Below are 25,149 nucleotides of genomic sequence, written 5' to 3' on the forward strand. Positions count from 1 at the left end.
GGAGTTAGCCTTGAAGCATTTTTTAAACACAATGAAAATGATAATTTCTAGTCGAGTCTATGAGGAAAATATTCACTTCTTGCAGCTGCCATCAGGCTCAATCCAAGTTCTAGCCACAAAAGTCGTCCTGCTTCTTCCCAACCAGTTGACACACGAGTCCGCACACAGCGAATGTTTGGTTTGGCCGCACGAATGGCAAGCTGCCTGGAGATACAATTCCAACCCAACTCCTGAACACTTATTTGGCAACTCATTTTAGGTGTGTTTTTGGGGGTACTAGAGAAGGTTAACATGAATTGAATTGAGGTCTGGAAGTGACCACAAGCTGAGGATACAGCAGATGCTTAATTTTATTGATTCCATCTAAAGTCTCATAATTGCTAAGCCAAAAGGATTAAAACGCACAGGAAACAAGCTATAAATCGTGCCCAAGCGAGCCGTGTAATAAAAGCGGAAACAAACGCTCCATCCAGGTGGAGGTTCTGCCATCGATGCTGTCCCTGGAAACTGGAAAGGGTTCACCCAACAGGAACAGCAGCCGCTGCCACCTAACGAGCTATGCTATTTTCGCGGCTTTAAGTTGAAGCCATAAAGTTGATACCTCCAACGTCCTGGCACTCATATGAATACTCGTAGACCAAATTGTACACCCACTACCAGGCGTTGATTTATGAAAACATTACGGGGACGTGATGTGAGCGAAACTGGGATTAAGACTCTGCAACAGCTATCAGCCAGCCAACAGCCAACAAGCAGAGAGGCAAGCGGGCCAAACGGCAGAGTAGCAGCGACTCTAATAGCTCAAATTTTTCAGGAGGTGCGGAACCGCATATAAATACTAGTATGACTATACATTAGGCGTGGCACTTGGCTGCGGTGAGACGATTACATAACGGGGCGTATGCGCAACGCATTGAGCCAGCTGCAAATGAGCCGGAGACTGTCAAAGGGAATTACATGGGACAACTCAAATGCAATGTAGAAACTTATGTAAATTAGTTTAATTACAATTTTAAAAAAAATAACTGCTATTTGCACGAGTATTATATTATAATAGGGTCGATAGTTCTTATATGTATGTAGATGAAAGCAATAGGCCAAAGACATTTTCGAATTACAACTTCACCTAACCAATCAATTTCGAATTTTGTTGCAATAATATATTATGTTTGTTTGCTCTCCAGATTTGTTTATGGGTCACGCTTAAGATAAATGTGCGGCACGGTATTGTCGATGTTTATATCTTCAAATATATATGTTAGCCCCGCTGACAGACGACCTACAGTAGCTGGAATGAGCTGAAAGCTTTGTGGTGATGGTAGGTAATTTATTTCTTGTTTTTCCCCTTGACCGTGTCGATTGAATATTGATCAAGTGGGGCAGCACGTATACGTCTGGTGGACGTGACCTAAGTCGATTTACCTCAAAATACTTATATGTCATAGAGTACCGAATCTTAGATTTTAAGCAGAAAGAATATTTACCTTTACCTTTGCTTAAGAGTTAACCTTTACCTTATTCTTGTGGACAAAGACCTGAACAAAGCATACATTTGTATAATGGATGAGTTTTGTTGTCTCTTCTCAAGAGCTTCACTGAATTCACAATAGAATTACTTGCTGGAAAATTTTGTTTGACTAGGCATCAATTTACATCAAAGTAAAGTAAATTCCCTCCTGTCCCTCTCACTTACTCCGAATCCAATAAAGCAATTTTGTATTGTCAATTTAATAAAGCCTTTTTCGAGTTGATATAAATGGATTATGCCTGTGCCTCTGTGCTGCTGGAATATTTTATTAGAAAAGTTTTACGCTTCGTTCAACCTCAAAGTGGATGGTGGCAAGGAAAAGTCCTGATAGGGAGCTATGAAACCATCCAAGGAATGGATATTTATTGGGATTGTCTATCGATTAAGCTTCTTAGACTCTGAAGCCCGTTGCTGTGATGTCAGTTATGGCAACCGTGTTGGTCACGTCAACAAAAGAGTGTTTTGGCTTTCATCAGAAAACAGAGGACGCCAAGGCAGGCATCATATTTGCAGGCAACTTGGCTGCACTGGCAGCTGCACCTTCTTGCAACTCTATTGTTAACAATACAAACGAAATGGAAGGGGCAAAATTTGAATAGCAGTCCTGTTCCTCGGATTGTCTATTGTCTGTTCTAGTTTCCAAGCATCCACAGCACCGTCCTCCTCTGCAGAGCCAATTGGAACGTGCAATTATTTAACCCACATTGCGGCCACTCCGGTAAGGTTAACTGGCTCCACCAAAAGTGTTAAAGGCCATGGCATGGGCGTAGGCCCGTCGCAGCCACCCTGCTCCTCCTCGTGCATTCAGCAGTGCGTGTATCCTCGGCTTCGGCTAAAAGGGAGAAAAGGTCATGAAACGCCTGAATACGCAATGAGGGAAATTCAAAAACAAGCCGTGTTTGAATGAATGCGTCGAGAGGTGGAAAGTGGGAACTAAGCGTCCCAACTCCCACCCAAAGTGATTGCCAAAACAGTTGACTGGGTAAATAAGTGCACAGAGGTTCAGAGGAGGCAAAGTGTAAGGGTTGCTGGCTGCTGCTTTTAGATATGTCCTTGGCCTATGTGCCGTGACAATCTTTAGATGCTACTGCACTTCTTTTCACACTCCGTTAGCCTTCTCCTCTAACCAGTTAATGTGAATTTAAGTTCTTTTCATTTGATGTACTTTGGATGCAACTGTGCTTGGATGGCGAACTCCAACTTATGATGCGACTATGGACCATAGCCCCATCAAATTTTATTGATCCAATTGATGGTTTCAGACTGACGGCTGAAATTGAAAGAGGAAGATTTGAAATTGCAGCTGAGGAACGAAGCCCAAAGCACGTCAATAATTTTCGAAGCCGTAATTATGGCAACCTTCTGGCTGTCCGACATTGCAGGTGGTCCTCTCCTAGTTGCCCTGGCCAAGCTCCAAGGGCTGTATTAGTTACATTTAATTCCCATATCGCTGGCAAATCTGGCATAAACAATTTTAGGCACAGAACTGATAAGATCTTTGATGAAAAATTAATCCTCAATTTTGAGTTTCTGTGAATTACAATTTCTCAAATTGGTTCCGCCCTGACTTATCTCAGTGTAATTCTGACTCGAAAAATACCCATTTCCTCTTCGTTGTAATTCCCAACATGGCTTTCCCATGTTTACTTTAATTTCTCCACCAAAACATGACTGAAAAACCCCAAACAACAACCTCGAATACGGTCAGAGGGTCGCCCTTGGTGGTATCCTAGTTTCTTTCTACACCCGACTGTCTGCAGATGAGAGCCGAGAGTGTCGAATAGAGAGACAGACAGGCAGGCACGTGCCCCGACATAAATATGTATGTAAAACAAATGCCGGAAATTAAATTGACTGAAATTTTATGGCCGAACTACGTGCAAGGCAGCGAAATGTTTGCATAATTTGTGAACAATTGACAAAATTGACATTTCTGCTTAAATTTCAGTGTCGATGACTCAAAATTCTCCCCAATTTCCCCACAACTTAAAGACCAGACATAAATAAGTGTATTTAAGGTTTTCCGGGTTTGCGATGGTACGAATGCCCCGTAAAATGCACTAACGATCTGTAGTGGGACAAAGGATATTCCGACTGTCGAATGGTATTCGGGGGTTATGGGCTGCCGGCTGCAAAGCCACCGAAATTATCGTAAACGAATTTGTTATCTCTGGGTAACATGACAACCAGCTAAAATAATAAAATTTCATCTTCCGCTGCCGAGTAAGAAGACTGAATGGCAGCCACCCAACCAACCAGCCAGCGGGCTGCATTTTCCTTTTATGCGGAAATTCTGGCCCGTTCAAAAGGCAGAGGATGTGATGGTAGGAAGGCAAATGCCAAAAGTGTTTGGCGGATTTACCGTATATATACTACCACGAATGTACGAGGGTACGTGCGAGTGTGTGTGAGAGTACTTAGTGCATGTCCATGACTGGAATTATGTTCGCATCAGCAGTTATTTATGCAGCCTAATGCATTTGGCTCAATGGGATTCGAAGATTTATGGTGCAGCATTGGCTAGCTAATACGTCAATGGCATGATATCATGAAAATTCTATTATTAAAACATTTCTTTTAGACAGTTGTAATTTACTTTAACGTGTTAATATCTGTCACATAGTGATAACAGGCACTCGACTTTAGTAGACAACAACAAAAGGGGAAACATAATAGGAAAGAATAGTGCAGGGAAGGACAGTGTAGCCCAGGACACAACGGAAAATGTCTTCACTATACAGCACTGGACACCTCTGACATGATACAAACATCTGATAGCAAAGCCTTAGCATTATTCCCTGCAGCTGTGACTTCAGCAAGGGAAGGAGCCACATCAGGGGCGTGAAAGCCAGCCGCTGGGGGGAACAGATCCTGTCCCTTGTTGTACTATTGACGCCGGCACTGAATGCCCAGACAGCACGTCCAAGGCCTGAATGCCAGTGCCACACAAACAAGGCAAGCTGCCTGCGGCTTCTATCATCATCATCATCATCATCCGAAGAAGCAAAAACAAGTACAACATTGAATACAGGGAGCCCAATGATTGGTTGGGTATTCCTGTATATGCGAACATTGTTGTGCCTGGAACCTGGAACGTGAGAATTATATGGGCATTCCGGAATACCAGCTAATCAATAAGAAAATTCCATAACTACCAAAGCCTTGAATAGATTCCTTCTATTCCTTCTCAAGATTCCATCCTTATTCCGACCTGCATATCTTGATAGTAGCTTAGCTAGGTGAAAATTCAGTTAGAGAAACCATTTTCCTGTCCCGCTGACCTCGCGGACTTCTGGCTCGTCAGAAAGTACACAAGAATGTGTCACGTTTGGGGCTCACGTGAGTGGGCGGTATTTTGTGTGGATGCGGTCTCACCTGGCGACAAGGTGTTGGCTTTCATCTGGATTTTAGTTACCGCGCCGAGCCGCAACGAGCTCATCTCATGTCTCCTCCACCCGACGGCACTCCACGGTGGCAGATTAGACCGCCAGCACGTAGAGAGGACTTGGCATCCAGCCAGATGCTGCTCCTCCAATCATATGTCAATTACATGCAGATTACCGGGGATTTGTGGCTCCTTTGTTCCATCTTTTTACTTTGAGCCCAAGGATTATGAGTGCTTTGGAACCCTTTGTATCTCCATCTATCTCTAGCTTTGAATATACATATACATATGTACATTTGGTCCTGTCAACAAATCAATTGCCTAGCATAAATTACTCATACGCCATACTATCATCCTAATTATCCAATGGGGACCACTTTAGCCTTGTCTCAATAAAAGTGTATACATTTTCATGCGCAAGATAAAAAGGACATCCGTGTAGGCGACCTTCGAAATGACTCAACATTCGTTATTCTTGGATCGATAGAATCTTCTAAATTTGTTGGTGACAAAGGAAGTGTTTCTAGAATAATGAGACACAATTTATTAAATTGTAAACAGAAATTCATGAGAAAAAGTATTTTTGGATTTCCATAGTTTTCTACAATTGAGGAGTTTTTCGGTACTGTACACATCGCTTTCAAAATGTATTCCAATTACCATATATTTTAATGGATCAACGCTTCTAGCAATATTGGCAGCAGACAGCGCTGGCACGCTTACAATGAAAAAATATTCAATGTACATAGTCGTATAAATTTCACAGAATATAGCCAGCAACAGTTGGCTTAAATGGAGCTGACCCATATCAATATCCGCTAGCGGAAAGTTGCCAAGTTTTTTGCGCTTTCCTTTTAAAGTATGGATAAATATGTGCTCCAATAAATATATTATATTCCATACTCGTACACCTCTTTTGCGATGGTTCTGGTGGCTGCCCACCTGCTGGCTGCCGGCAAATGTAAATAAGCATAAAATCAAATTTTCCTTTAGCTCCCTGCGTGTTTGCCCTACTCTTTGGGGTTTTCCCTGTTTTTGGAGTTGCTTCTCATGTCTTTTCAGTTTTTTTTCGGGAGGCGCTGTCAGACCCTCTCAAAGATTTGAAATCAACGCCGGCAGCAAAGGGCGGTGGGCAGGTGGGCAATGGATGCCACTGCTCCTTTGATCTGCTACACGTTCATTTGCCCTGACAGCCGAAATCTCACTGAAATTTACCCAATTTGGGTCGCCCCATCACGTGTGTTGGTTGGCTTCAACCTTAAAGCGGATGTGGCACATTGCGCAAGGGTTTATGATTGGGACACGACATTTGCGGCCAATCTGAATTACATAATCAGTTGTGTCGGACAAAACAAAAACTAGCACAGAACTGACCACAACTCGCGTATGTTACACATTTCAAACATCATTTACATATTTGACTTGACAAAAAATGGGTTTCGAGAAAGTTGGGAAGCTCGTTTGCGAAATTGTCCTTGAATTTTAAAACTTAACCTAGAAGACAGCTTTGATGGATAAAATAGTCTGGTTTAAAAGCTAAATGGATTTATTCTTACTACCTAAAAAGATATATTTAGAAACGATATTTTCAAGCTTCCATTGCTGAAGCAGCTGTTGCAAGAGTCTCAAAATCGATTAGCATAAAGCTGATAATAAACTTAAATTCTGTTGAGGCTGCCGCTGCTTGTACAGCGGTAGCAGCAGTAGGAAAAACTCAAATGACATGAATGCTGTCGGTTCTGCTTGAGTTTAACGGATGCCGAGGAACATTAAACTGCGGGAAAAACAAAAGATAACTGGAGACTCGAACAAAAGCAGGCGGGCCACCTTTTTGGGGTGTCGCCAGTCAAGGACACTTTCGCCTGTCAAAGATTATCAGTTTTACTTTCAATTATTGTGATGGCAAAGGGAATGTCACCCCTCGAGTCCGCCCTTCAAATTACGGCTTGTCCTTGAACATAGGATGGGGTGGGGATCAAACGAAAATGAGGAAATGGAAAAACTTGACCATATGGATGGCCTTTTGGATACCCTTACAGATCCATTGTTTCTAATGAGTACACACAAGTGCTTCGATTGTTTTTGTAAAGCAAGTTACATTGAAAGCTATCTAAATGTAGAAAATTGTCTAGAAAAATAAGCTCCTGCTCCAAGTTTCTGTCAGATTGTCTGTCAGGCATTATTCCGTGGTGGCAAACCTCTTCTCATAATCGTAATAAAGTATTCTCTGAAAGGGTGCTTCAAAAGGGAAGCATATATAAATTTGGTTTTTCCTTTTCCGCGCTTATCTAAATTTCTACAACACTGTGGTTCGGGTGTTGGTTTTATGGTCAATTTCATATTTGTTCAGATTCGCTTTCTTATTTTTGTTCTTCTCATTCACAATCGTAGTCTTCTTTCCCGTGGAAACTAGCTGAATTGCGGTTTAATGTTTGAGGTTTTTACCATTTTCCGTTTGATTTTATCGGTTCTTCAAGCGATTTGTTTGCTTTCACCTTGCCCCACTTTTATTGCAGTTTTATTGGTTAGATTTAAAATCAATTGGGGTTTTGCTTTGGGCTTTATACGTGTACATAAAAGAGTTTGTTGTTTTTAGCTTTGAGATAAATGCAATTGCAAATTTTGTTGTTTTTTTTTTTGTAAACTGAAAACCTGTTTTTCAGGCATGCAGATATTGCATATGTTATTGAGATTTCACTGAGCTCCAAACTTTACAGTAAGGTGCGGTAAAAAAATGTATGACATTTGTTAAAATTTATTTAAATGTCTGAAGAGTAAAAAAATTTCAATACGAATTTGTATTTTCCAAATTAAAATGTTATTCACTATTCTAAGGCCCAGTCCTGCAACACCCTAATGCAGTTTAATTAGTAAAGGATATTGATTTCAGTCCAAAGTTTCTTCAATAAAAAATTATCATACACTTCTTCCAAATAACATAATATTAAAACTTCCTTAACAACCCTACGCTCTTCAGCCTGCTGCTTAAAAATATTTAAGTATAAAAACCCTTCCCTCATTTTACATCCCTATATTTATACAGCAGCTAGGCTCCCTTTGTTACCTTTCAGAATCTATTTTTTAACTTTTTAAGTTATGCATCCCAGGAGATTGATGATAGATGATGATTTAAGATTCTATGTTTTTAAATTTCCTTTTATGGGTTGGTATACAATTTGCAGATAGGTGGCATTTGTCTTTATGGCTTTCGATAAATATCTGTGATTGTGACGGCCCCAATTACATTTTTAAATTGTGTATGTAATTTAAATTTAATGTTAATGGCAGGAAATTACTCACAGACTGATAAGCAAACATATAAAACAACGTTGTGCCTCTTAAAAAGATTAAAGAACCAGCTGTAATTTGTTCTCCGTTTTTATCAATGGGCTAAAATGGTGAACTCCCTTAGAGAACAAACACCATATATGTATGTATGTATATGAAAAATTTACATATTTGCCAAGAAAGAAATTTTTGTTTAATTTTTTCATAAAGAGCCGCTTGCATTCAACACTCGATTGGGAACACTCATATCAAAATCGGATCTTCAAAATTTTAAAGCAAGATCCTAATCATTTATAATGCGGAAAATATGAGGTAATTTTTAAGAAGCTCCCTCCTACTGTTGCTGAAAAGATATGATGGACAGGTGTAGTAGCCAGCACAAAATATAGGGAATTGGTTATCTTCTTTCGTCTCGTGAGACCCCCTAGTGATATTTCGAACGATCAAGCTTTAGCCGCTCTTAAGGTTGGATCAAAGCCTTAGCCGCTCTTAAGTCCGAACGCCCACGAACACATACAAGCGACGGACAGTGGGAAGCATAGACGGCAATCGTACGATTGCACAGTTAAGCTATGCTGTGCATTAGACGATCGTTTTATGCTGCTGCGAATGTTCTGGATCATACGATTTCACAGTTAGTAAAAAGCTCAAAAGCTCTGCTGCACTGGCTACTCAGTCCATCGTCTATTACTGCTTTGAACAATATAAGAAAGTTGATCGATCTGTAAAGACGTGATAATTTCCGAGTGCGAGCAACATACATACTATTGCACACACATATATATAGTGCTATCCGGAAAATATATATATTTCCACAAATATATGCTGGAAGCATATAGTTACAAGTGCCGTACAGTTCAGTGGTCAGTGAATGACAAGAATTTAGTGCAGATATATTTGGGAAAAGAGGTATGTTTTCATATTAGTGCCGTGCACGTGCTGACATAACCTATGTTGCAGGGAGGTGTACCTAAGCTGCCCCATCGCGGTATAGTCTCGAGAAGACTACCCTGGGAGCTGGCTTAGGCGAACAGTTGTCGAGGTTTCTCCAACTCCAACCATAATTCATGTTTTCTGGACCTTATATTGCCACCAAGTCGGAATCTCCAAAGATCCAAGTGGAACAGATCAGCCTTAATCGCCAAGAATATTTAGTGCTGCTCAGACATAAATAACTAAATACAGGCTTGGCGGAAGATTCGTCAGTACGGCCAGGAACCATATACATCGCACCTGTTGACCTCTAACCAACTTCAGGCGGTCAACAGTCTACAAAGCAGCAGCACAGGATCGAGTTTTGTCCAATTTACATTTAATTCATTATCAAGTTCCAACGCATAAACATCAGCAGTTTAACGTAATGTAACTGAAACTTTATTAACACCCCTCTTTGATGTTACGCGCGTACATACCTACATACATATGTGCATATGCACACTAAATTGTCTTTCGTTTGTTACCTTTTGGTTCAATTTTCGCGATAGAGCATAACAATTAAATTTCTGTCTGTATTATGAAAACCAAAACAACTGACTGATGACTATGCGACGGTGTTTGTAGCGTAATTGTATTGTATGCATTATATATTTATGATTTCCATATTTTAAACAGCTGCGGTCAACATCTACGACATCATTGGGCCCAACGATCAGCGTAAGACAATAACGCCGGAGTGAGTAATTATGTACAGCAAAAAGTAGTTTGGTCAAAAGAGCCTATTGACTTGAAAGTGTAGATATGCATACAGTGTATAATGATTCAAACCCGTCTGCTCAGTGTGTATAATGCACCCCAGTCTGATCTAGCTTTTGTTTACGATTTCGATTCTTATTCTCTCGTTTATATATATATATATATCTATACCCTAATGTTTTTCATGCTTTAAAATAATGAATTTATAACTAAACTTATATGATAATTAGGATTAAGGAAATATTACCCACAAATTAGAAGCTAAGTCAATTGTTGTGTTTCTACAACTGCAACGTAATGAATATTGAAATTGAAGCCTCACATTATATTAAAATATGAATCTTTTTGAATTGAAATGAATCTTTAAAATCATAAAAATGGTCTGTCGAGTATCCGTGCCAGGATCTTATAAAATGTGGTAAACCTTAGTAAAGGATAGATCAAGGGACAATGCAAGAACTCGAACGCAATGTCATGGTAGGGTGGGTACAGAAGAGAGGGACAATCAACACCTAGGTTCTCTCTAAATAGAAATGGTTCAGTAGGGCTTTTATTTGGCGTGTCGGCGCTATCAGTATTTCAGTTTCCTTTGTTTTATATAATCACTTATAGTTCCCGTAAAGTGCACTAATTAAATGTAGTGGAGTACGATAGTACAATTAGGCGAGGAAGAACCCCGACCATCCGGCGAGCTAGACCCGAGCCTAGCAAGAGTGCACACGACCAACCCTATTTGTACGCCGTCCTTAAGTCAGTCATGGTCATCTGCTGATACCGAGGGCCTATATATCTGTTTACACAAATATATATTTAAACTCTGGTACACTACACATTAATGGCGCCCAACGTGGGGCCAGGCAACTTGCCTTAGAATCTAAAACCAATTCAGAGCCGATATTAAAATTTGGATTTATAGTGTCTTACTATATAGGCCGTTTATTTTAATAAGACAAGCAAATCTTGCCTTGGTTCTCCAAGCTCAACCGGTAATACATCAAAATTTCAACGACACATTTTCTTTTGCAAAATATTGCACAAAGGTTAAAGATTTCAAAATTTATACTTTGACTCGGTTTTCGGATTTAGCAACTACAATTCGTTTTATTTCGGATTGGTTGACCAAAACAGACCTATAGTATCGAATTGTGAGTATCAGAGACAGTTATGCAATACCATACAGTGATCAGAATAAACAGGAATTGTTTTAGGATTTAGCGGTTCCAATTCAGTTTATTTTGGATTGATCGACCAAAGCAAACCTGCTTTTTCACTTTAGGCATCTTGAGTTATTCGGATTTACAATTTTATATTGCCAAATCGCGATAGTTGTCCAATGATTCAGTGCACGAGGTCATTAACTTATAAATAGTCCATATTAACGAAAATAGAAAAGCCTACTGAAACCAAATAGATATTTCGTAAGTATTCTGGCATGTGGGAAAGACAGACATTATTATTACAATTAATACCTTCTTATATAATTTTTTTTATTATTTTTTTTTCTTTAATTCCTTAAATATTGTCTGATATACAATGGCTGTAAGGCGAAGCACAGATGATATAACAACTGCTTTGCAGGAAGCAGAACCATTTTGTGGAATTTGCAACGAAGTATTGGGAACTAGTGAGATTATAGCCAACACCCCGTGTAGACACAAATTCCATAAACTTTGTATTTTGGAACAGATTAGGACAAACCCAAAATGTCCCACCTGTTCATTAGATTGTTCTGCTCTGGCACTAACATTCTCTAACAACACGTTGTTAGCCGAGCTTAACGCCGAAGGAACACGACCAACTAGTGCTAACGAATCTTTTAGCACAATAGACGGAACGTCTAATCGACCTAAAAAGGGCCAAAAGTTTATTAGAAGGGGTATGAATACGAGAGCAACTCAACGATCCAGGTTAGATCGCTCACTAACAGAAACTGAAACCAACAACATAACCCTTCCAATAACCTCTCAAGTGGAAATCGCTAACTACGTCCAGTCTGCTGTAAGCATTCAACAGGCTCAGTTAATGGAACAACTAACTTCATTTTTAAGCAAAACAATTGAATCTTCGATTCAAAGTCAATTAGCGTCACTCCAGCTGACACAACCAGAACATATCTCTCCCGATGTTTCCGGTGACAATAACATTAACCAAACAAATAACGTGGGTATCGGTCAAGCACGAGATAGTCACGCAGAAGTTCTTTTAGATTTTTCAAGAGCGAGTGCAAATCGAAGTAATTCGAGCTCACACGTAGCACCAGCAAAAGTTTCCAGTATAATGCAGAATTGGCGCATTAAATTCGATGGTTCAAAAACTTGCATGAGGATGGATGAGTTTATTTATCGAGTACGTTCTCTAACGCAACAAAATCTTTATAACAATTATCAATTGCTTTGTGATCACTTGTATCTTTTATTCGCGGGAAAAGCTAGTGATTGGTACTGGAAATTCCATCGAAATTACCCAAACTTTAATTGGGATACGTTTTGTATAGAGTTTAGAAGAAGATTTGAAGATGTTGAGACCGACTATGATATCTGGGAAAAGATTAGGAAACGTCGTCAGGGCGAAAACGAATCCTTCGATGACTTTCAATATGCTATCGAAGATCTCGTGGATAGGCTTCAAAATTCGGTTACAGAAGAAGATGTTGTGAATCTACTTATTAGAAATTCCAAGCCCACTCTTCACCACGAGCTTCTTCACTTAAAGATTGCCAATAGATCGTTATTACGACGAGAGGTACGTAAGCACGAGCAGTTTTATAACGATATAAGATCGGTCAAGCAAAGGACTCTTCGCTCATACGTATCGGAATTGTCAGGTCCAGACGATAGCGAGCAGCTATTCGATGACTTGGTCGAGCATAATGAAGTGTGTCAAATACAACGTCGTACTTCACAGTCAGTTCCAACTTGCTGGAACTGTGACAACAAAGGTCATAAATTTGACGATTGTGTAGGTCCTCGTAAGATCTTTTGCTACGGGTGTGGAACAAAAGATACTTACAAACCGGTATGTCCCAAATGTAACCCTCCGGGAAACCGGCAGAAGGATGTGTTAAACAACAACAAGCAGACACATCCTTAGAAAAAAGTTTGCAAGAATCACCTACTAGTTTAACGAACGACCAAAGTTTAAGGGAGCCTAAGATCAGCTCACAAACAGTAGAGGAAACCCTGCCTACGGCATATCATTTTTCATTTACTCCTTTACCTGAAAGGGAAGCAAATTATATTACAACGCGTAAGAAAATTTTTGATAAGATAGATAGTTTTAAATTTGTAAGAAAGCCCAAACGTTCAACTAAACGTTTGAGACAATTTTGGAAGATGGTTCGCAAGAATAAGAACAAGTTTGTTTCAGCTATATTTCTCAGTTCGGATAACAGGCTGTACACCAGTGTCACCATTGAAGGCAGTGATTACATAGCTTTGTTGGATTCGGGGGCCACAATCAGTTGTATTGGAGGTTCAGCCGCGAAAGAAATGTTGGCGCATTGCAAGGTTAAGAAGTGTTCAGGAGCAATACGAACGGCTAACGATACTGAAAGTAAGGTTATAGGCAAGCTGGTAACACAAATTAATTACCGTGGATGCACGGCAGACCTAGAAATGTTTCTTATTCCTGAGCTCAAGCAAGACGTCTATTTGGGGATAGACTTCTGGCAAAAATTTGGACTTTTAGATAAAATCTCACACACTGCAGAGGTATCTGAATTAGATGTTGGAGGTACGGATGACGTCGAAGAACCACCGAACCTACATAAATTGACAGCAGACGAGAGAATTCGCTTAGATAAAGTGATAGGTTGTTTTCCATCTTTCGCTACTGAAGGATTAGGCCGTACCAGTTTAGTCACACACTCTATAGATGTTGGAGCAGCTATTCCCGTAAAGCAACGACATTGGCCGGTATCGCCAGCCATAGAGAAATTGATGTTTGCCGAGGTGGACAATATGCTGGCGCTCGATGTTATAGAGGAGTCGACTAGTCCCTGGAGCAGTAATTGCGTTTTGGTAAAGAAAGGCGAAAAATATAGACTGTGTCTCGATTCAAGAGAAGTGAACAAGGTTACAAGACGGGATGCATATCCGTTACCACATATTGATGGTATTCTAAGTCGATTACCACCCGCTCGTTACATCACTGGATTAGACATGAAACACGCATTTTGGCAAATCCCGTTGGATGAACAATCGCGACAGTATACTGCATTTACAGTGCCTAACCGACCATTATATCAATATAAAATGATGCCATTTGGTCTTTGCAATGCCGCTCAAACTCTCTGTAGACTAATGGATCGAGTTATTCCAGCTCATCTTCGGACACGTGTATTCGTATATTTAGATGATCTACTTGTTTTATCAGAGGATTTCGAGTCGCATTTACTGTTGTTACAGGAGATAGCGTTGTGTCTACGCAAAGCAAATCTAACCATTAACATAGGGAAATCAAACTTTTGCATAAAAGAAATCACGTATTTGGGTTTTATTATTGGTAATGGTCGGATAAAGACAAATCCAGACAAAATCAAGGCCATCTCGAAGTTCCCTGTGCCAGTTACCGTTAAGCAACTGCGTCGATTTTTGGGGTTATCCGGTTGGTACCGACGTTTCGTTGAAAATTATGCTACCGTTAGTTTTCCCTTAACCGAGTTGCTTAAGAAGAAAAAAGATTTACAGTGGAATGATGATGCTCAACAGTCGTTTGAGACCTTAAAGTCCTGTTTAACCGCATCACCCATTTTGATAACTCCTGACTTCTCAAAACCTTTTATTTTGCTCTGTGATGCTAGCACTTACGGAATCGGTTGTGTTTTAGCTCAAGAACGCGACGGCGTTGAATTGCCAATTGCTTACATGTCAGAAAAATTATCCAAGGCACAACGTAATTATTCGGTTACCGAACTGGAGTGCTTAGCAGTCATAAAGGGAATAAAAAAATTCCGCTCTTATATTGAGGGACAGGACTTCGTAGTCATAACCGATCACGCAGCACTTAAATGGTTAATGCAACAAAAGGATTTATCGGGTAGATTAGCCAGATGGTCTATGAAATTGCGTAGTTTCACATTTAATATCCTACATAGAAAGGGGACACTGAATGTTGTCGCTGACACTCTATCGCGTCAGGATGAACCGGCTATAGAGGAGCTCACGCAAATAAACCCCATGGTTGATCTAGACTCAGATCAATTCAAATCAGCTGAGTATCTGAGTTTAATAGAAAGTATTCAACAGAATCAGAGTAAGTTCCCAGACTTGAAAGTGATAGACGGTCAAGTTTTCAAAAGGACAGTATTCGCTTCGGGAGATGAGTCTCAAGAGAACGCATCATGGAAACTTTGGGTTCCGTCAGGGTTAATTACGAACGTATTATATCAAGCTCATGACGCCCCTAGCTCCGCACATTGTGGGATGAGTAAAACCATAGAGAAGCTTAAAAGATATTTATTCTGGCCTCGCATGGTTAGCCAGACGCGCAAGTACATATCTGAATGCACCGTTTGTCGCACGACCAAGAGTCCGAATATGATTCTTAGACCTCCTATGGGTAAACCATTCACTTCGGATAGGCCGTTTCAGAAATTATACATAGATCTCTTAGGACCATACCCACGCACGAAAAAGGGAAACATAGGATTGCTCATAGTTGTTGATCACAATACTAAGTTCCATTTTCTGTGTCCCTTGAAGAAATTTACAGCCCCTAAGATCTGTGAATATCTGGAAGGGTCTCTCTTTTATACATTTGGGGTGCCAGAAGTCATCTTGTCAGACAATGGATCCCAATTTAAATCTAGCTACTTTCAGGCATTTTTAAATAGCTTCGGTATAACACAAAAATGCACAGCTATTTATTCACCGCAAGCGAATGCCAGCGAGCGACTGAACAGATCCGTGATAGCTGCGATACGAGCTTATATCGGTAACGAACATTCCAATTGGGACTGTAACCTGAATGCCATTAGTGGTTCATTGAGATCTACCTTACATAGGAGTACAGGGTATTCTCCATATTTTCTAGCATTTGGTCAAAACATGATGTTGAATGGGAAGGATTACGCACTCTTGCGTAAACTAGACCTTTTGAACGACGATACTAGAATGGAGAACCCAGATTCCTTGCAGCTAATCCGGCAACAGGCTAAAGCGAATGTCAATAAGGCACACGAAGAAAATTCGCATAGATACAATTTGCGCTGCCGTGATACACAATTAAAGATTGGAGATTTGGTATATGCTAGAAATTTCACACAAAGTAGTGCTATAAAAAAGTTTAGTTCTAAACTAGCCCCTGTGTTCATTCCCGCTCAGGTAATTAAAAAGCGAAGTCCGTACTATTACGAATTGGTCGATGAGAACAAGAAATATCTCGGCGTGTATCATCTGAAAGACATTCAAATCAGGAAATAATCTCTCCTAATCAAGTTCTTCAGATAATTATTCGTCGAGCAGGTCTTGTATAATTATCTGTGGTGTAGTAGCCAGCACAAAATATAGGGAATTGGTTATCTTCTTTCGTCTCGTGAGACCCCCTAGTGATATTTCGAACGATCAAGCTTTAGCCGCTCTTAAGGTTGGATCAAAGCCTTAGCCGCTCTTAAGTCCGAACGCCCACGAACACATACAAGCGACGGACAGTGGGAAGCATAGACGGCAATCGTACGATTGCACAGTTAAGCTATGCTGTGCATTAGACGATCGTTTTATGCTGCTGCGAATGTTCTGGATCATACGATTTCACAGTTAGTAAAAAGCTCAAAAGCTCTGCTGCACTGGCTACTCAGTCCATCGTCTATTACTGCTTTGAACAATATAAGAAAGTTGATCGATCTGTAAAGACGTGATAATTTCCGAGTGCGAGCAACATACATATTGCACACACATATATATAGTGCTATCCGGAAAATATATATATTTCCACAAATATATGCTGGAAGCATATAGTTACAAGTGCCGTACAGTTCAGTGGTCAGTGAATGACAAGAATTTAGTGCAGATATATTTGGGAAAAGAGGTATGTTTTCATATTAGTGCCGTGCACGTGCTGACATAACCTATGTTGCAGGGAGGTGTACCTAAGCTGCCCCATCGCGGTATAGTCTCGAGAAGACTACCCTGGGAGCTGGCTTAGGCGAACAGTTGTCGAGGTTTCTCCAACTCCAACCATAATTCATGTTTTCTGGACCTTATATTGCCACCAAGTCGGAATCTCCAAAGATCCAAGTGGAACAGATCAGCCTTAATCGCCAAGAATATTTAGTGCTGCTCAGACATAAATAACTAAATACAGGCTTGGCGGAAGATTCGTCAGTACGGCCAGGAACCATATACATCGCACCTGTTGACCTCTAACCAACTTCAGGCGGTCAACAGTCTACAAAGCAGCAGCACAGGATCGAGTTTTGTCCAATTTACATTTAATTCATTATCAAGTTCCAACGCATAAACATCAGCAGTTTAACGTAATGTAACTGAAACTTTATTAACACCCCTCTTTGATGTTACGCGCGTACATACCTACATACATATGTGCATATGCACACTAAATTGTCTTTCGTTTGTTACCTTTTGGTTCAATTTTCGCGATAGAGCATAACAATTAAATTTCTGTCTGTATTATGAAAACCAAAACAACTGACTGATGACTATGCGACGGTGTTTGTAGCGTAATTGTATTGTATGCATTATATATTTATGATTTCCATATTTTAAACAGCTGCGGTCAACATCTACGACATCATTGGGCCCAACGATCAGCGTAAGACAATAACGCCGGAGTGAGTAATTATGTACAGCAAAAAGTAGTTTGGTCAAAAGAGCCTATTGACTTGAAAGTGTAGATATGCATACAGTGTATAATGATTCAAACCCGTCTGCTCAGTGTGTATAATGCACCCCAGTCTGATCTAGCTTTTGTTTACGATTTCGATTCTTATTCTCTCGTTTATATATATATATATATCTATACCCTAATGTTTTTCATGCTTTAAAATAATGAATTTATAACTAAACTTATATGATAATTAGGATTAAGGAAATATTACCCACAAATTAGAAGCTAAGTCAATTGTTGTGTTTCTACAACTGCAACGTAATGAATATTGAAATTGAAGCCTCACATTATATTAAAATATGAATCTTTTTGAATTGAAATGAATCTTTAAAATCATAAAAATGGTCTGTCGAGTATCCGTGCCAGGATCTTATAAAATGTGGTAAACCTTAGTAAAGGATAGATCAAGGGACAATGCAAGAACTCGAACGCAATGTCATGGTAGGGTGGGTACAGAAGAGAGGGACAATCAACACCTAGGTTCTCTCTAAATAGAAATGGTTCAGTAGGGCTTTTATTTGGCGTGTCGGCGCTATCAGTATTTCAGTTTCCTTTGTTTTATATAATCACTTATAGTTCCCGTAAAGTGCACTAATTAAATGTAGTGGAGTACGATAGTACAATTAGGCGAGGAAGAACCCCGACCATCCGGCGAGCTAGACCCGAGCCTAGCAAGAGTGCACACGACCAACCCTATTTGTACGCCGTCCTTAAGTCAGTCATGGTCATCTGCTGATACCGAGGGCCTATATATCTGTTTACACAAATATATATTTAAACTCTGGTACACTACACAGGTCATGCTAAACAAAAATTACAAAAAATTAACTATATCAAATGTCTTCTTAGAAATTCCCACAACAGAGTCCAATTTAGCCAACTAGGCCGCAAGAAGGTCATTGTATCGTCAAGTTTTTAATTGAAAATGATGAGCAAATTACTATCCCCGACTAAGTGCAAAAGTGTGTTGACTGCTCAACTGTGACGCACTCCCACCATCTATCCTTAGTTTGATGTACTTACTGGGGTATGGAGATCCTGAGAAACCCAGCTGGTTATGACTCTGACAGACACACAGCAGCCTTCCAGCCCGGGCACATTTTCTAAGCGACATTTTTCATTGCCCTCAGAGTGCAACTAACTGGGGAGAAGCAGAAGGCTCACTTATGTGGCAGGCTGTGAAATTTAATACTTCAGTGTGTGTGTGTGTCGCAATGGCGACAGATAGCCACGTCTACAGAGCAGAGAGAATTCCCTTGCCATAGTTCAAAACTTTATACCAGTACAAATATTCCATAGCACCAAATGGTAAAAATTTAAATTTGCTTATTTCTCTTCTTTCAGAAATCAATGGAACTCTAATTTATTCCCGAAATTTGCCAGAAGAAGTCCCTTCTACAAGCAAGTAAGCGATATGAAATTACCAATGGTGTGCGTTGGGTGGGCCAATAAGTGGGGCAAGCGGAGAGTGACACTTTCCAGCACGCAAATCACAGACATTAGCCGTCACCTGGGGGAAAACGAGAATCTCGGCTCATCATTGCACCCGTGTGGCCAGGGTTCGCCCTTCTGGGGCAGACAATGGGGACACAGCCAGAAGCCAACAGATTTTCTGCAAATGTGTATGCAAATTGTGCTGCAAGCTCACATTTTAAATCAGGACTGTATTCCGCTTTTACATGCATACTTATATATATATCGTATGTGCATATTCCATTTTTATCTTTTCCTGTAATTCGATTCGATTTCCATGGTCCCTGTGTGACGTAAGTAATTTTATTGCTGCCTTTTGACTGCTCACAAAGGCACTCCCCGTGCCCGTTGCCTGCCCTCAAAATGCTTGTCGATTGCATTTTCCATTCGAAAGCAGAACATTGAACCGAGCCAATTTACCTTTACGCAAAAGTTTTTCTCTCCCAAAGCAAGTCGAAGTTGTGGCAGATGAATTTTCCTTAGATCTACATAGATAGGCATTTAATTTGATTCGAGGCCAACTCTGAATTGCCTTGATGTTCGTGCATGAGCCACCGCATGTGCAATACTTCCGATTGTATATTTCCAAGACCTTATATTCGATATCCATTACATTCATGTCCTTTTTAGGTCGATTGCCTGTCCTGCTCCGGTTGAAATGAAATTGAAATCATCTTTTGTCCATGGCCTTACACATGGTACAGAATTAATCAAACAGCACCCAAAAATGAGAGGACAAAAAATCAGAAATATTAAATTATTCATACGCAATGTTAGCCCGAATGTGTGGCACACAAAATAGGCTCCGCCCAATAAAATGGTGATGGGTGTAAATGCCATATGTAAATGCTGGACATGCTTTGGATTTGCTGCTGATGACACGTCTGGGAAGTAGACAGAATAGATAGCACACCTCTTTGGCTGCCACAATAGCTGTACTAGGCGGAGGCTCTCAAGATTTTGTAGTCTTTTGGGCAAGCAATAAAGATAATCACTTACAGAGGCGCCAAATGTGACATCTATAGAATAAGTAATTTTAGACAGATTTTTAGACAAATGGTTTGCTTCTGGTAACGGCCCTTGATTTAATTATATATTGCCAGGTCGAATGAAACTGACCCACTCTATTGAATCTGTTAAGATGTTCACATTAAGTTTAGAAATCAGTTTCCTAGAGATTTTTTACTCTCTTTTACATGTGCGATCATCGACCGATTTCGAAATTTACAAAATAAATCTTCTAGAGTGTCACATGGCTGAAAAATATTCAAATTTTGGCCGATCCACTGTATACGTGATGCGACCCTTCCATCAAATGTCCATCACCGAATTGCATGGCTTTGCTATCATATCCCCATGGGGTCACAAAGTTACAAAAGAAAACCTATATAAACCACAAACTAAAAGCGTTTTGGGATTTTTGCATAAATATTTGAGCATTGTCCACATACATTCTTCTGAAAAAAAATATCCTCGCGAACAACTGCCACCAAAATGAATTATTTCGCTTGACTTTTGTGTACGCCTGAATTTTGGGTTACCTTTTTTGCACACGTTTTCCACTTGAGCCGAGAAAATTGTTTAGCTTTTCACATAGCTTTATCCGCAAAAAATTGATTAACGACAGAGGGATTTTCGCCAGTGGAGACAGTATATTTTCACTATTTATTATTTCGAGCCTTAGAGTGCTCTGGAAACATAATACTCATAATCATACCCATTGCACTTTCATAGATATATATAGTGTACCATCCATTCGCTTTGTGTTGCACGTCAATAAAAATCCGTGATTATTATTGACAGTTTTTCGCATTGCTTTCATCGCAATTGGATATTTTTTGGGGTAGAACACGTAAAGTATCGAAAAAATTGTCCAAATTTGTATATGGCAGGTCAATGCGGAAAATTGAAAAAATGTACAATTGCTTTCGTCGGGGGGAAAAATATGAAAAGGGACCAAATGAGATTTGATATCCATCGGTTTTTTTGCTCTGCTCCAGCACGGACCACCATCTGTCGACGTCTTCCTTTAAAAAGGTTAATTGTGTCGCTCTAATGTCTTTGGCACACCATGTGCGTGGTTCACGTGTTTCGTTTGTGTGGAAGACAACAGCCACAAAAGATTTGTCACCAGGAACACGTTTTGTTTCCATTTCAGGACAGGAGAAAATGCTTTCAAACTATGTGATGCTCGTCCCATTTCGGTGTCACTCAGCTAATGGGGAAATGGGTTTATTTCTATTTCCTTTTTTTATGCATCTTTAACAGCTTTTCAGCTATACATTTGGGAATGGGCACTGGGAATGTGGCCTCCACACAATTTTATTGCGAAACCCTCTATAACTTTCTGAATGTTTAATTTTTCAGCGATTGTTGGGAGTACATTTACTCTGCCAAATATTTGCATATTACAAGATATATTTTTGACAGATTGTTGGGTCTAATATATAATGGATTTATTTTTTATTTAATCAGCTGAATATTATAAAATTGTAGAGTCTTTTGCAAAAGTATTACTCTCTCAAAAAGTTGACAATGATTTATTGCATTTTTTCAGGCGTCGTCTAGCAAACAAAAACTCAAGCACAGCATCATCAATTTTAATAAAATCTTCTTTGTCTTTCGTTCGGTTTCAGAACCACATGTGCATATGTGCATTTTCAACTTTAGGAAAAGCGAAATAGTTTTCTTAGGTCGACAGCAAATTTTTATGGGAAAGCTGTAAAAAAGTACTTAATTTTAAATCTTTTTATATTTCTCTTTAAGGACAAATGTAGTTAAACGACATATGGGGAAAACGATTTCTAAGAACTATCAAAAAAGCCAAAGTGTGGCCAATAAAACCCCATACGGGATGTTCGCCGCAGAACGCCCTCTAAATAGATATCAAGTTGAAGTCATATACAATTATTTTGAACTCACTATAAAAGACTATGGTAATTCCAACCAGCAGCAGTCGAGGAGGTCACAAGAACAAGTCCTTCTTATCCCGCTCCAAAAACCCATAACTGACCATTAATTTGCGAAAGTTGTTTGCCGTCCGCATTGCGGTTCCCAAAGCGGTTTGTGCAATTGCACTAGGGAATTTTATACAAATATATATATCTACAGCATAGAATATTTATTACATTTTTGTTTGTCGTGCGGCGGGTGTGAAGTTTAATAAATGTTAAAGCCGTCGTTGCCTGCTGTGCGAGATTTATTCTCTATTTAACAATTTATGGGGCATACTACAAGAGAAAGTATTTCAACGAAAGCTTTTCAGATAAGATGTTATTATTGTGGCAGCTTCAAAGCCAACTGTCTTGTCTGCTTACTGCTTCAGAGCCTAGAAGTTGATCCACTTAGACTCTAGCCATCTGCGTGACGAAAGAGTATATTTTCTACCCGATAGTCGAAGAGTTTAAGGGTAGATTAGACTCGTGGTGCCACTTTATGTGTGTAACACCCAGAAGGAATCGTTTCCGACCTCGGCCTAAGAAATCAGCGTATTTCTAGGTATACGCTGATTCCATAACTCTTGGTCATTTTGTACCTATAGTCCTCCACAACGCCTGAGTCGCCCAGAAGCTCCACCGACTCCAGGTTAACAAGGAGCATCCAATTGTCTGTAGAAAGGTTGCAAGCCTGCAGAAACCCTCTGAATCTCTGCCAGGGCCACGAACGTCTTGGCATATTCCTTTACCTCTCACCGGGCTTTCAGGGATATATGCAGCCACTTATCCCGGTCCAAGGACAACACACAGGAGTACATGCAATACTTTATTGAGGATATCAATATACCATAACTCAAGTGCAGAGGAGTTTCGCTGTCATGTGATGTGTGCTGTGGACTGGTATCGGTGTAATCGTGGCTCCGAGTCGATCGTAGATGCACATTTCCGACACAAAATGAACTGTGCATTTACGACAACGATCTCGAGAGGATCTTGGAGGTGTATACTAGTATAACTATGTGGCGTTTTTGTGGGAGCTTGAAGTGGGGCGTTTACAACTTATACATTGCATTAAAATTAGGTCCATGCTGGACCATGGCATCCTTGTGGGCCTGGTACTGTATCTCAACGTTGGTCAATTTTAGCAGTCCCTTTAACTGCTGGCCCAGGGTCAGCACAGCGTGAGCATTAGCCGAGTTTCTGGTCCAGAGAGCTGTGATGAAAATATAATTTATCATCCAGAATCTATCATCCGCCTCGAGTGCCACGAGTACTACTCACACAACTTGTTGGCCTTGTTGCGCACATTGATGACAACACCGTTGATCTCATTCGAGTGTTGGAAGCACTCGCCAATGCTGCACAAAAGCTGAAGAGCGAACATAATGAGAGGGGCACATAAGCGCTAGGGTTTAAATACTAAAACTTACCAAATCCTGCCACAACTTGTCATTCATGGCCTTGGTGTTTTTGTCCAACATTATAATCCAACGGCCGCCATCTTTGTTAATATCATCCTCCCACATGGGACTGCAAGAAGCCGACGTCAAATACCACCAAAGACACTGCAGATGTGTGAAAAACTTACCGCACTCCCTGCTTGAATACCATATAATCGTTGAAGACGCTTAGCTGAGATGGTGGCTTGATAAAATAGTACACACTAGCAATTGGTTAAGTTTCAATCAGTTTAAAGAACAATATCCGGAAAAAATGATATGCAAATGTGTTTATTTAATTATTTCTACTCGGTGGAACTTTCCATCGAAGTGGCCTTATGTAAAAATGTGTATAAGCATTTTATAGATAGGAAAAAAAACTCACGTAAAGAAATCTTCAACCGTATTGAAGCTTGTCACTTCATTAAGCATATCGCTCCAGTTCTTTGAGCGATCATTCTCCCAATGCCACACCGTCCAGGTGTGCTCCAGAGGATGCTTTATAAGCACCCCATAGTCCAGGAGGTTCCTCACTTCATTGGGCGAAGCCTCGCCCGATATGGTCATGTGCCCGCCCATAGCTGGGTACAAAGCAGAACCATCGTAGCCCGTATACACCATCTCGCTTCTCAATATATTGTTTACAGTTGTTTTTCTTTTTTGCAGTTTATTTGTAAGTTATTTTTCCCGAGTTTTTATTTTTTCTAACAAGCTCTCGGCACTTATGGAGTTTTGTGTTGTACTGCTGTATATTTAGTTATAACAAAAGTCGTCGCCTACTTTATATTTTTTCCGATGCTGAAAGTATCGAAAGACGACAAGGACAAGTAACCATAGAGTTGTAGGCTACTCAGATCCGACAAAAGAGTACGTCAGCAGAACCAGGGTCGATATTCGTTTGAAACCAATAGGAAATTTCTAGAATTAAACAGTGTTCCTGTTAACATTTTGGAGCTATTACAAATAACATCCAAAAGTCACACACTAAAACGTAAGCCACAAACAATTTTAACCTTTTTCTCTGATAAAAGGGTCCCCAATGACCCATATACAAATTTAATTTTTTCCTGCTACATTCGAATGGTGGTTTTAGCTCTTTCTTCATAGCTCTTCCGGCTGCCCATTTTTATTTCAATTTTTTTTTAAATATTTCGTTTTAACAACAATGTGATTATGAAATGTTCCTTATATGCTCGTCTGGCTATAACTATTAAGCTTCTAACATTATATTCCCTTTTGGTGTTATAGTTGTTTCTGTCCTCCGTAGTCTTGCACCTGGGTCTAATACTTTGCGAGACTTTTGTCTACCTATATCTCTTACTAAATGCTTTTGCTCATGCGAACAAATGGCTGCAGGTAACTTTACAAATGGTATCGCAAACTTGCCATGTTTTCACACAAATCAAATCATAGTATCTGGTAAAAGTGCTCGAAACTTTGCGGGCAACACTTGCTCTTTTATTTTATTTATTTTTGTGGCCTGGCCAAGACGCTGCACGGAGTCCTGCAGCCCAGGATATTTATGTGCCACACTTGTTACACATACGACATGTTGGAAGTGTG

At 40.0% G+C, this 25,149-nt stretch overlaps 2 protein-coding genes across 2 annotated transcripts in view; one reads left to right on the forward strand and one right to left on the reverse strand.

Moving 5' to 3' along the window:
* Window positions 1–19,358, forward strand: part of LOC113565384 — a 107,995-nt gene extending 88,637 nt beyond the window's left edge. The window contains exon 5 of the mRNA XM_026987181.1: window positions 19,083–19,358. Coding sequence (XP_026842982.1) covers window positions 19,083–19,147 — 65 coding nt within the window. The 3' untranslated portion in view covers window positions 19,148–19,358. The remainder of the gene's footprint in view (window positions 1–19,082) is intronic.
* A 3,602-nt stretch (window positions 19,359–22,960) lies between these two features.
* Window positions 22,961–24,264, reverse strand: LOC6596321 (eukaryotic translation initiation factor 4E1). Its single transcript, XM_002021423.2, has 5 exons — window positions 23,972–24,264; window positions 23,736–23,810; window positions 23,578–23,677; window positions 23,429–23,516; window positions 22,961–23,360 (listed from the first exon to the last, which is right to left on the reverse strand). Exons 1-5 carry the CDS (start codon window positions 24,205–24,207, stop codon window positions 23,200–23,202), a joined length of 660 nt encoding a protein of 219 aa, XP_002021459.1. The 5' UTR covers window positions 24,208–24,264; the 3' UTR covers window positions 22,961–23,199.
* Between the last annotated feature and the right edge of the window lie 885 nt (window positions 24,265–25,149).

The sequence above is a fragment of the Drosophila persimilis genome, unplaced genomic scaffold, assembly GCF_003286085.1.
Source record: "Drosophila persimilis strain 14011-0111.01,24,50 unplaced genomic scaffold, DperRS2 tig00000124-arrow-pilon, whole genome shotgun sequence".
NCBI classification, from domain to species: Eukaryota; Metazoa; Arthropoda; class Insecta; order Diptera; family Drosophilidae; genus Drosophila; species Drosophila persimilis.